The following is a 12,250-nucleotide window of genomic DNA, read 5'->3' on the forward strand; positions in this document are numbered from 1 at the left end:
GGCCAGCAAACCGGTAGCAAATTGGTTCAGATTTCACCACAGGGCTGTACCGCTCATATTGTGAGCCACAGAGGGAATATGGGATGAAACGTATATCTCTTGCTTGCAATGCAAACATTTTTAGTCAGGAAAGTCAAATGAACCCTGAGAGAAGTTAGAAGCAGCAGCTGGTAGAGGTCAGAGCTGTAGCCAGCAATTCATGAAGACAGAGCTGAATTTGCAGTAATGTAAGATTCCTGGTTTTGTCTTTGGTCTGACCCCCTTCCTTCAGTTCCCTAATCAGCCATAAATGCACAATTCCCAGAGGAACACACTAAGAACCAAGGAAAAGGAGATGGATTTGAGAGCATGTGGTTCTCAGGCATCTCCAACTTCATAGTTTTTTGGAAGACTATCCATGTTTATGAAATATACTTGTTACAGATACACATACAGAACACACATACAAAGATACACAGAGGGGGAGAGAATGACTTAAGTTATATATTATGTATTATATGATATATATATATATATATATATATATATATATATATATATATATATATATATATATATATATATGTTTTCTCAGGTTTTCGCGGGTGTTTGTATGTAGGTCTTTGGTTATTCGGGTCTTCTCCCACGTAAAATTGGAAGTGTCTTGGCGACGTTTCGACGAAGTCTCATTCGTCATCTTCAGGCTGGTGTTCTCGGCTTCGTGCTTCCAGGAGCAATGTGAGATCGCAGCTGTCTCTTCCTTTTAACTGCTAGTGGGGGTGTGAGCTGATTGGGTGGGAACTTGGCTGGGTTCTGATTGGGTGGAGGTGTGTTCTGATTGGTTAGGGGCTTGGCTGTGCTCTGATTGGCTGGGGGTGTGTTCTGTTTGGGTGGGGGCTTGGTTGTGCTCAGCTTAGTCTGAGTTACAGGGGGATTTGAGCTGGTGAGCTGCGTTGTTGTTGTTTGGCTTCGTGTTTGTGGCCGTGCGAGCTCTTCATGGTGGGTGTCAGTCTGCTTCATGTATGGATTGGAGGGGTTTAAAGTGGCTAATGATGCAGCTGCGGTCTGGCTTCTGGTCCTTGGTCGTGGCTCATTATCAGTGTGGGTTTGAGTCTGCTTTCTGCGTGGATGTGTGATGGTGACATCAGGTGTGGCACTCGTGAGTGTGGGTCTGGTGTCATTCGTCGTGTTAGGGACTCGTTTGTCAATAAGGGCGGGTTTCCAAATGGCTGGTAGGCGGGAGGTATCGTCTCGTTTGTTCATGCTGTGTGGGTGTTTTTCTATCTCGATGGCTTCTCTGATTATTCTGTTGTTAAAGTGTTCAGTTTTGGCGATAGTTCTGGTCTTTTTAAAGTCAATATCATGTCCTGTGGCTTTAAGGTGTTGGACCAGGGAAGAAGTTGGTTCCTCTTTTCTGACTGAGTTCTTGTGTTCTTCTATGCGTGCACTTATTCGTCTGTTGGTTTGTCCGATGTATGTGGTGGGGCAGGCGGTGCATGGGATTTCATATACTCCTTGATTTTCTAACTCAATTTTGTCTTTGGGGTTCCTTAGGATGGTGGATATTTTTCGGTTTGTGCAGAATGCTGTCTTGATGTTATGTTTGTGGAGGATTTTGCTTATTCTGTCTGTGGTGCCTTTTATGTATGGGAGGAGGGCCTTGCCGTTTTCTTGTTCTCTGTCTTGGATTTTAGTGGGGGTTTCTTTTTGGATTAGGTTGGTGATCTTATTTCTTTGGAATCCATTGGATGTGAGTACGTTAGTGAGGGTGTGTAGTTCGGTTTTTAGGTGTTGTTCGTCAGCTAAGCGTTTTGTTCTGGAAATGAGTGTCTTGGCTACAGAGTTGATCTGGGCAGGGTGGTGGTGTGAGAGTGCGTGCAGATAGCGGTTTGTGTGTGTTTTCTTCTGGTATATAGTGTGTCCTAGGGAGCCATTGGATTTTCTGTAGACTAAGACATCCAGGAAGGGAAGTTGGTTGTTCACTTCTGTTTCCATGGTGAACTGTATTTTGGGGTGTAGGCTGTTGAGGTGTGTGAGGAAGTTGTCCAGTTTTTCTTTCCCATGTGGCCAGATTATGAAGGTGTCGTCCACATATCTGAGCCAGAGTTTGGGTTTGTGATCGGATTTTTCTAGAGCTTGGGTTTCAAAGTATTCCATATAGAGGTTGGCAATGACAGGTGAGAGGGGTGATCCCATGGGTGCTCCTTCTGTTTGTTTGTATTTCTGTCCATTATAGATGAAGTATGTATTGGATAGGCAGTGGTTGGTCAGATCTAAGATGTGCTTGGGGGGGTTATATTTGTTTTGGATAACTGTCAAGGCTTCTTTGATTGGTACTTGGGTGAAGAGGGATATGACATCAAAGCTCACGAGTAGGTCACTGGGCTGTAAGTTTTGTTGCTTTATGATGTCTATGAACTGGAATGAGTTTTTTACGTATGAGGTGATGGATTCTGCAAATTGCTCCTGGAAGCACGAAGCCGAGAACACCAGCCTGAAGATGACGAATGAGACTTCGTCGAAACGTCGCCAAGACACTTCCAATTTTACGTGGGAGAAGACCTGAATAACCAAAGACCTACATACATACATACATATATATATATATATATATATATATATATATATATATATATATATATATATATATATATATATATATTCTTAAGTGGTCACATGATTTTCCTCTTGTTAATACTTTAAAATGGTTTTATAAGATACAAATACTGTTTCTTTGTTTCACTCTTACATAATTCAACGTCTAAATCTCAGAAAGAAGTGCTCCTTTGTTTTGCTTGGTTAGCTATAAGAAGTACTTGGCTACCTTTACAAAGAATGGAAAATAACCTAGGTTCAATATTGAAACAAAATGTTTAATATTTACGCAACTAAGTTCAGTTCTCATTCTGAAAAGGGTTCTTTTGAGCGTGTGATTTTTCCTCCATTTCTCTCCTTTTATATATACGTACAGTATGCCAGATAGAATGAAATAGGAACAATGTACAGATTAGGATAGAAAATAAGAAAAGAATGCAGTTTGGAAGTAATTTTGTCAGAATCTATCTCATAATCATTTACTGAAATGAAATCATAATTTCCATTTGCTAGTCTCACTGTGTGTGTGTGTGTGTGTACCCTCCCCCCAATGTTTTTGTTAGACATTTCTGCAAATTAATATATATGTGTGTATGTGTGTGTGCAGAAAAGTCTAACAAATACATTGGGGAGAGGGTGGGATTACCATTAGAATCATCATAAATATTAAGAGAATGTTTGCTTCATAGACTGGATGGAAGTGAGATACTGTTAACACATTAGGGTAATTGGTCCTAATTCACTCCTGGGTCCAAAATGTGATTCAAGAAACAGAATTCTGTCCTCACTGGACACATTCTGTTTTGTTTCATTACAAGAAAACCCTCCTCATCTTGCCTCCATTATTCAACTGTTAAAAGCGATTGGAATCAAATCATTCTGTTATTGCCACAATTATACATTGTGTATTTACAATGTATATTTATTGTATATTTACAGAGTATATTTATTATATATAATTATACATTGTATAACTATAAATAATTATAAGGAGATAAAGGGACAATAGCACAATTGTATTATTGTCTCTTTGTATCTTCCCTCCTAATTAGCCTACAGTTCAGATTTTCTTTGAGCCCAAGATTACAAGAGACATTATGACATAACCATAAAGAACCCACTCTAAAAAGAGGTAGTAATAGGCTAGCTGCTTGTGTAAAGAAGCTGAGAGGAATTACATTCCTCTCCCTAATCTCCAGCTTGAAGTTTCTTGGCCACCACCTTTGATGACAGCTGTCCAAGTATCTCTCAAGAAAAGATCACAGCATTTTATGTAATTCCAGTGTGACTTATCACAAGGACTTTCATTTTGATTAATCTTTTGATTTCTGCATTTGCTCACACCATAATAATGCCTGAAGACTCTTGTCCCCATAATCTTGCTACCTTCTTCTAAATGCTGTCAATCTGATCTCAGGATCACTTGAATCTGAGGACAAATGTATTGATTATTGAAGCCATTTCTCCTCCAATGAGCCTTACCAAAGTATTTAAGCACCATGGTGGTGCAATGGTTAGAATGCAGTATTGCAGTCTAATTTAGTCAATTGCCAGCAGTTCGATTCTCACCAGTTCAATCTTCCATCCTTCCGAGGTCGGTAACATGAGGACCCAGATTGTTGGGGGTAATTGCTGACTCTGTAAACCGCTCAGAGAGGGCGGTAAAGCACTATGAAGCGGTATATAAGTCTAAGTTCTATTGCTATTTAAGATAAGCAAGCACCAAAGGTTTTTAAAATGCTCTCCTAGCCCATATATTTTCTGGTTTTATAAATCTCAAACTATTCTGAACCAGCCTTATTCTGTTTCTAAGCCAGTAGATTGTTATACAACAAGGTTGTAAAATATGCATGATTTTAAAATTAAGTGTAGATGTTGCAGGAAGCATTATCTGTAAAAAGAAGAAACAATTCTTCCAGAAAGTTAAGGATTAGCCTGTTATTGACTTTATTGACTTATCTGACTCTTGAAAGTTGGGAGTATTCAAAAGATTTTTGAAAGAGAAATCCAGGCTAATTTATCAAGAATAGACAGTGTGTTTAATTTACAAAATGCCAGGTATAGTTGCTAACTCATCAACACCTGATCTCTATTTTTACTGACTTCTGACTCATAACCTATTATTTCTTAATAACTATTCAGACTGAGGTGTCATAGTGTAATTACTTTTTTTTTTTTTTTTTTGCTAATGTATATTGTTTGCCTTAGGTTTAGAGAGTTTAATCTAAGGTTACAAAGACGGCTCCATTACTTTCCACAGCTTTCCAAGGGTGTTTCTCTTGATGTCTTGATTCATGATTCCCAGCTGTCCTTGTGTTTAATGTCTTCTTAGAATTTAAATCAGTAAAGGAAGGACTTTATAGGAAGTCTCTTTAATGAGCTGGTCAGCAAGATTTTTTTGTATATAAAGCCCTGTTCGCTCCCAAGAGTGGGTTTTACATTATCTGCATAGAAACAGCAATGGCTTCTTGACAATATTTCCTTCCTTTTTACCTTCCTCCTCCTGTGGGTAACATGAATGGCCAAGCTTATGTAACCATGTTGTCATTAGTGTTTTTCATAAACAGGAATATAATTTCCTAACGCTTGTTAACTACATAAATACAGAAAGCTAAAAAAAGACTAGGAGGAGGATGGGAAAGAACGGAGGTTGTAGGAAGAAATATAACACAGGGTGGAATTTTAGTTTAAGATATAGGCTACAGTGGGAAATTAAATTTCAGTGCTACAGAAAAGGAGATGTTTTAGAGGAACTATGAATAAAGAGGAGGAACTCTCCCTGCGGCTTGAACTTCCTCCTGAAAAAAACACAAAGAGTCATAAAGCTGTGTGTGATTAAAGGATTCTTCTTAATTTTATTCTTCTCTGGGCTCTTCATCTTCAAAATTTGAGTTGTAAGCTGTGTGGACTAGGTGAAGGGAAATATCTTTGTTCATGAGTTAGTCTTTGAAGTTCTATTAACACAGGAGATGTGGGTTATTTGCCATTGATAGTAGAGTGACCAAATTAATCCATGAAGAAATTAAACAGAAGAAATGGCAATAGCAATAGCACTTAGACTGATATACTGCTTCACAGTATTTTACAGTCTTCTCTAAGCAGTTTACAGAGTCAGCATATTGCCCCCAATAATCTGGCTCCTCATTTTACCGATTTCAGAAGGATGGAAGGCTGAATCAACCCTGAGCCAGTGAGAATCGAACTTCTGAACTGCTGGCAGTTGGCAATTGGCAGAATTAGCCTGCAATACTGCATTATAACCACTGTGCCACCACGGCTCTTGACTGCAGAACATAGAGCTAGGTGGAAGCTTTTCTCTTCTGGGGTAGAAAAGTGTGGGGAAATGACGAATTCTAATCTAGTATTTCTATACGATTGTTACTCTGTTCTGGGCCCTTAATTGCTTAAGTTTCTTGTTCTCCCTTCAGCAGACAAGAAGGATATTGCAAGTGAAGGCAGATATATATATATGTGTCCCAGGATAACGTTGCAGATCTAATCTGAGTCAATCACTGGGACCAGAGATTTATTTTCCCAAGCTTACAGACTTATTCTGGAGTCTGTCTTCAGGGAACTTCTCTGTCTCCAGAATGGGTTTCAGTTTAAATTCTGGAACACATTCTAGTCACACATTCTGGAGAGAGAGAAGTCCCCTGAGGATGGGCTCCAAAAGCTTGGAAAAGTAAATCTTTGGTCCCAGTGACTCAGATTGGTGTTGTGGTCCGCCAGTAGCCTGCGGAGCTGGCAGTGGAGTCGGACAGTGAGGAGCTGGGGAGGAACATGGGCCAGTCCTGGAGTCTGGGGAAGGCCCAGACGAGGGCTCTGCGTCCGAGGCAGAGATGGAGCCAGGGCCATCTGGGAGTGATCCACGGACTCTGGAGCCCCCAGAATCGGACAGCAGAGAGGCAGAGGAACAGGAGGAGCCTGTTCCTAGTGCACACATGCGCAAAGCTGCCAGAAGGCAAGAGCAGCTAAAGCAAAAGGGACGACTCGGGAGTAAGGCCAGGAGATGATTGGCCCCTCCCATAAGGCTTAAAAGAGAAACAAAAGCATTTGGCCCTTTTTGTAGGAAAGCAATGTTGCTGACTCTGTTTCCAGTCGGTGTCTCTTGTTTGTTTCTGAACTTTGTGGGGCTCTGCCAAGTAAGGCCTTTGGCAGGGTGTCAAAGAAGATAAAGGTTGGTGATTTTCCCAAAGGACTTCTTCCGAAGGACTTGTTTTGCAACTAATTGGGACTCATCTGGAAATGAACGTAATTCTCAGCTGTTACAATAAAATAGGTTTGTTTGGGACTAATTGTGTTTTGTAATGACTCAGTAAGCCTAGGTCACAACAATTGGGTCCTACAAGAAGGGTATTCCTTCATCTGCTTGGACTTCCTAAATTGACATGAAAAGCAATCCAGGCATGGAAACCAAAATGGTTGCCTCTTCCGAATCAGGAAACCTGGACTAGCTTCAAAGGATAAGTAGTAACTGTGAATATCCAGGAATGATTCAGACCCTCTCTGTATTCAAGAGGGATGCTGTCATTCCTTGATTTACAACCACAACTGAAGTTGCAATTTCAGTTGTAAGTTGTGATGGTTGTTAAGTGTGTCACCGTGTGACATACATGATTTTATGGCCATTTTTGCAGCAGTGAGGAAGTGAACACTGAAGTCGGAAAGCAAACCTATTGTTCTCTATAGGGCATTTTGGGCAAGAAATCGGTAGTAAATGCTGTTTTCCCATGTAAAAACTTCAAAAATGTTGATCATGTGACCACAGGACACTGCAAACAGCCATAAATTGGCCTGGTATCTAACATCCAAAATGCAGGCATGCGATTGTGTGCCTGAGTGGGGGAAGCAGTTGTCAGAACTTTGAATCCAGGTCACAGGTCCCTTTTATTGTTGTTGTTGTTGTTGTTGTTGTTGTTGTTGTTGTTGTTGTTGTGTGATCACAAAGCAACCGGTCATCAGTCAAGGACTATCTATCATTCAATCTGTGTCCTCCTGTGGTTGAGAACAACCTTTTTTTTTTAAAGCACAGCTGTAAATTATATAAACTCCACTCCATGCTGAACAAAAGAAACATGTCTTTAATATTTAATACATTTGTGGTTCAGCTGTAAAACGAAAGAAGGATATTAATGCCTGATTTCGAGTGATAAATAGAAATCAGGAGTACAATGTCTTCTGCTTCCATTCCTCACCTGAGAAATATGGCTATAAATCAACAAAACACTTGAGTAACAGAAAGAGAAAAGACCTTGTCCCACCTCCTCCTCCATCTAGCCTTACTCTAGCTAGACCCACAAATTTGGTTCAGAGTGAAACATGTCTTTGAATATTTTCATCATGCATCTAAAGATGGAAAGAGAAAGCACAGCAACTCAATGGGAGGAAGTTCCACAATCATGCGGCAATTAACAAAGAGAATCCATGAGCTGTTCCAGATCACCGCCTGTCCCTTTCCCACGTCTTAACAAATCAGTTTAGATGAAATTCCAATCCTTTTGTACAGGTAGTCCTCGATTTACAACAGTTCACTTAGGGACCGTTCAAAGTTACAACAGCACTGAAAAATGTGACTTCTGACCGTTTTTCACAATTACGGCCTTTGCGGCATCTCCATGATCACGTGATGAAAATTCAGATGCTTGGCAACTGGTTCATATTTATGACCGTTGCTGTGTCCTCAGGTCCTGTGGTCTCCTTTTGTGACCTTCTGACAAGCAAAGTCAATGGGGAAGCCAGATTTACTTAACAACCAGGTTACTAACTTAACAGCTGCAATGGTTGACTTAACAACTGTGGCGAGAAAGGTCATAAAATGGGAGAAAACTCACTTGGACAAATGTCTCACTTAACAACAGAAATCTTGGGCTCAATTGCGGTCATAGGTCGAGGACTATGTGTATTCCCTTAACCTTTTTCAAATCAAATTCTCATTTTTAAAGAATAGCATTCTTTCTTAGGCCTACCTAAATTTTTGTCACAGTATGATGACCCCGAGAGCTTGTGAGTCAATTGTCAAGTGTCCTTTGCACCCGCTCACAGGAGTTGTCCCCACAGCATCTAACCTTTTCTGGTTATGGCTTAACAACAATAACAATGTTATCTTCCTTTCTACAGAAAATCAATAAAATGTTAATATTTTCCTTCCCCACCCATCCTATCGCTCTTCATATGTGCTACATTTTTATAACACTAATTTGCCTAGGGAAAGCAGATTGATTATAAAAAATAAATAAATAAAACTCTGATAACGCCTGGGAGCATCAGGATAGGGCAATATATTAATAAACCTGCATCTATAAGCCCTTGGCTTGCTTGCCCTTTTAGACTGCTGGCTTGCTGACAGGGCATTCACCTTGAAGAGGAATCCTTCTGAGTAGCAATGATGAGAAATGAAAGAAAATTGGGTATAAGCTGTGCATCCACCAATTCTAGGACATAATTCTGTTTAGCTAAGGGAGAAGTATTACGAACTGGAGGAGGAAGATCAATTGTACATGTTGTTTTGTCCTGGTTTCAGGTAAAAATGTAATGTTGAAACACCACACATGCAGTGAGGTGAGGTGAGGTGAGGTGAGCAGAAACAAATGTCTCCTATGGAAAACAAACTGCTCCTTAGACTATAACAGCACGGATGAGTTCATGTTACAGCCAGATTGGTGGTTTCGAATGAGAATGTGAAATGAGAAACTGTGGCTCTTCACTATCAGCTTAGATATGTGCCTGATTTTAAGGATTCTGAAACCAGCCAGTAGATGGAGCATTCCACTGGTGGACAAAAAGTACTTTACAACATCTGGAAAACTGCTGTAAGCTCGCCTGCCTGTTAGGTATGTTTGGCCTCTGGGGTCATTCTGAAAGGCAGGTCAGATGTCATGTGTGAATTAGAAGTGCAGATGGATGCAGATTTGCAAATGCAAATACACCAGAATACCCATGCCTTTTTGAGAGCTGAGAAAAAACACATCCACACAGGACTGAACTGGATTGTAGACCCCAATGTACAAAGCTCCAAGGGGCACCATCAGGACAAAATGGTGTTGCGTCTCTATCCCTACTTCCTTCCTCAGCAACGCAGAACGAGAAACGTACATATATATAATATATATTGGAAAAATTCAAATTTTGTTTTAAATTCTCAGATTTACACATTTAATAACCTGCATATATCTTTCCAGTTCATCCATCTCAAGAACCTGGCTGGTTGGAAGGAACCTTGAATGGGAAAATAGGATTGATTCCTGAGAACTATGTGGAGTTCTTATAACTGGACATGTTCATAAACAACCCTGCTGAGCTTTACATGGTATCCATGACAACTGATTAAGAGTATTGTAGATCGTTTGCTGTTTACGACTGTGAAAAGCAAGGTGAAGGACTCTGATACCTGTTCAGAAGAATGTTCATGTAAATAAAAAAAAAAGTATGTTTCTCTTTATATAATGTGTTGTTTGCACAAAAATGCAGCCGACAAAAGCTGGAAAGTGTTCTGCTGGGAAAAGTGTTAATGCCACATTTCAAATTATGTTTTGTCCTAGACAAGATATTAATAGGATATGTGTAAATGTAGTAGCTTAAATTGAGCATGATTACTGGAGACAATTTAACTGGAATTCTACATATACACAGATATACAATCTTCCCCCCACCAAAAAAGAAAAAAGAAAGAAAAAAGAGAAGAGAAGAAAAGAAAAACAGGCAGAAATTGTAGAACTAGCTTTTTGGTGTCCTATATATGTTGGCGCCCAGGAAAGATCAGAAGGACAAAGATTTAGTTTTCCACTGCCTGGCAAAAACAAACATTGAATTTCCTGGGAAGAAAGCATGCCTGTCCCTTTTATCTTTAGCAAGTAAAAATAATGTTCATATTGATCAAGCCACTAATGGCTTTCTTTTGCAGAGACTGGCTGTCCTTGATAGGGTTCACTCCATCCTCAGCATATAAATAATTCCTATAATGAGAAATGCATCATTGCATGTAGACCAAAAACAACACACAGCAGTACGCATACTTTTACTTAGTTAATATCAAAGCAAGACATGGAACCAGATTTGAATATTTTCCACAGCTTACATACATCGATGAAGATTCTAGTCATCCAGGTGGAGTTGTCTGGAAGCAGCAAAATGTTTCAAACCAACAAGAAAAGAAATCCAGTTGCCATGACTCAACTTCCATTCAGCTTCTCTTCCCCCGCCCCCCCCCAAAGAATCATCAGCATTATAAATCAATCATATTTTGGACCAAAGCACATGAAAACTTTCTCACTCTTTTAATCAAAAACTTTTTTAAAGGTCTGGCTGAAATCCCTGCAATGTTTTTCAGGCAGGCCTACCCTTCCTAGAGGTGAAATAGCAGCTTGTTTATATTAGCACTTAAAAGCAAGTGACCTGTGTTCTCTCTGTTGTCACCAGCACAAGTTGTAGAAACAAGTACCCACATTTTCTGGAGTATTTCTCAGTTTTGGGGATCTTGGTTACTTCACTACTGTTTTCTGAAGTGTTGCCTCCTGTTTATTTAATAGACTGGCATGTACAGGCTGCAATTGCCCTGAACGCTCAATTCTCTTCAAAGCTTGTATTTATTATGTAGCCTAGTAACAATGTTAAAACTTGTGTGCGCACGCACAAACACACACACACTCACTCACTCTTACAATTTTAAGTTTTTCAACTCTTCGTAATTGATGTCTTTCGGTAAAGGCTATCTTGGTGAAATATCTATTTAAGGCACATTAACCTTTATCTGAAGTTGTTCTCCAGATGTATTGTACATTATTTTTCATAGCTGTATGTAGATTTTACACTTAAGGAAAACCGTGTTATTTGAAAGCCAAACATTTCTGATACTGTGTTTGTATTTTCTTTTAAATAGAAGTGTTTAACTTGGAATTTTATGCTTTTTTTCCCTTGCCTTGCTCTGCTGTGTTTTCATACATTCATGGCCATAGACAAGTTTCTGGTTTAATATGTGCTTTTTAATTTAATCCTAAATTGTTCAGTGGTAACATAGCTGTATTTTTCACTGATCTTTGTTTTAAAATTGAAGTGTAAATATGACAATTTGAAATATGTTGAAGTAAAAGATTTTTATATATTCAGATTTTTAATGGAAGTGTGGACATTTGAAAAGTATTTAACAGGAGATGCACAATGTGTATGCCAAAGGTTGAGTACGTAGCCTTCCCTGCTCAATTTCATCTGACACCTTTTTTGCACAGCAGCTGGTGTTAAGCTTTGCACATCTTTAATCTGTTTTAAGGATTATTTCGTGAATGTTTTTGAAAGAGAATAACAGATACCACCTCCTCGGATGCTTAGTTCATGTCAAAGGTCTTGTATTTATTGAGCAATTGACATGCATATTGTATGCAGTTTTTATGGCCGTTTGAATTTTTACATTTTGGGGGATGCATTTAATAGGCATTTCAGATTCCTAATGGTAGAATCATACATCATTGCCATCATCGTCATCCACATATCACTTTTTTGGGGATGTTGCCTGTCTCTTTATAAAATACGCACATTCACTTACACACATGATGGGAACAATTAAGAGTTAGACTAGGGCTTAGACACTATCCACAAGCAGATTAGTAGTTTCCATTCTCATTTACCGTGTTCCCCAAAAATAAGACCCTGTCTTATATTTTTTAATAAGTGCTTGGCCTTATTG

The 12,250-nt window shown here is 39.3% G+C and overlaps 1 protein-coding gene across 2 annotated transcripts in view; it reads left to right on the plus strand.

Moving 5' to 3' along the window:
* Window positions 1-11,582, plus strand: part of ARHGAP26 (Rho GTPase activating protein 26) — a 253,469-nt gene extending 241,887 nt beyond the window's left edge. For both annotated transcript variants that reach the window (XM_070937338.1, XM_070937339.1), the window contains one exon: window positions 9,753-11,582. In XM_070937338.1, the coding sequence (XP_070793439.1) occupies window positions 9,753-9,841 (89 nt within the window). In that variant the 3' untranslated portion in view covers window positions 9,842-11,582. The remainder of the gene's footprint in view (window positions 1-9,752) is intronic.
* The last annotated feature ends 668 nt before the right edge of the window (window positions 11,583-12,250 follow it).

The sequence above is a fragment of the Pituophis catenifer genome, unplaced genomic scaffold (genome assembly GCF_029215685.1).
Source record: "Pituophis catenifer annectens isolate HBS135680 unplaced genomic scaffold, rPitCat1.0.hap2 SCAF_2, whole genome shotgun sequence".
Classification (NCBI taxonomy): Eukaryota; Metazoa; Chordata; class Lepidosauria; order Squamata; family Colubridae; genus Pituophis; species Pituophis catenifer.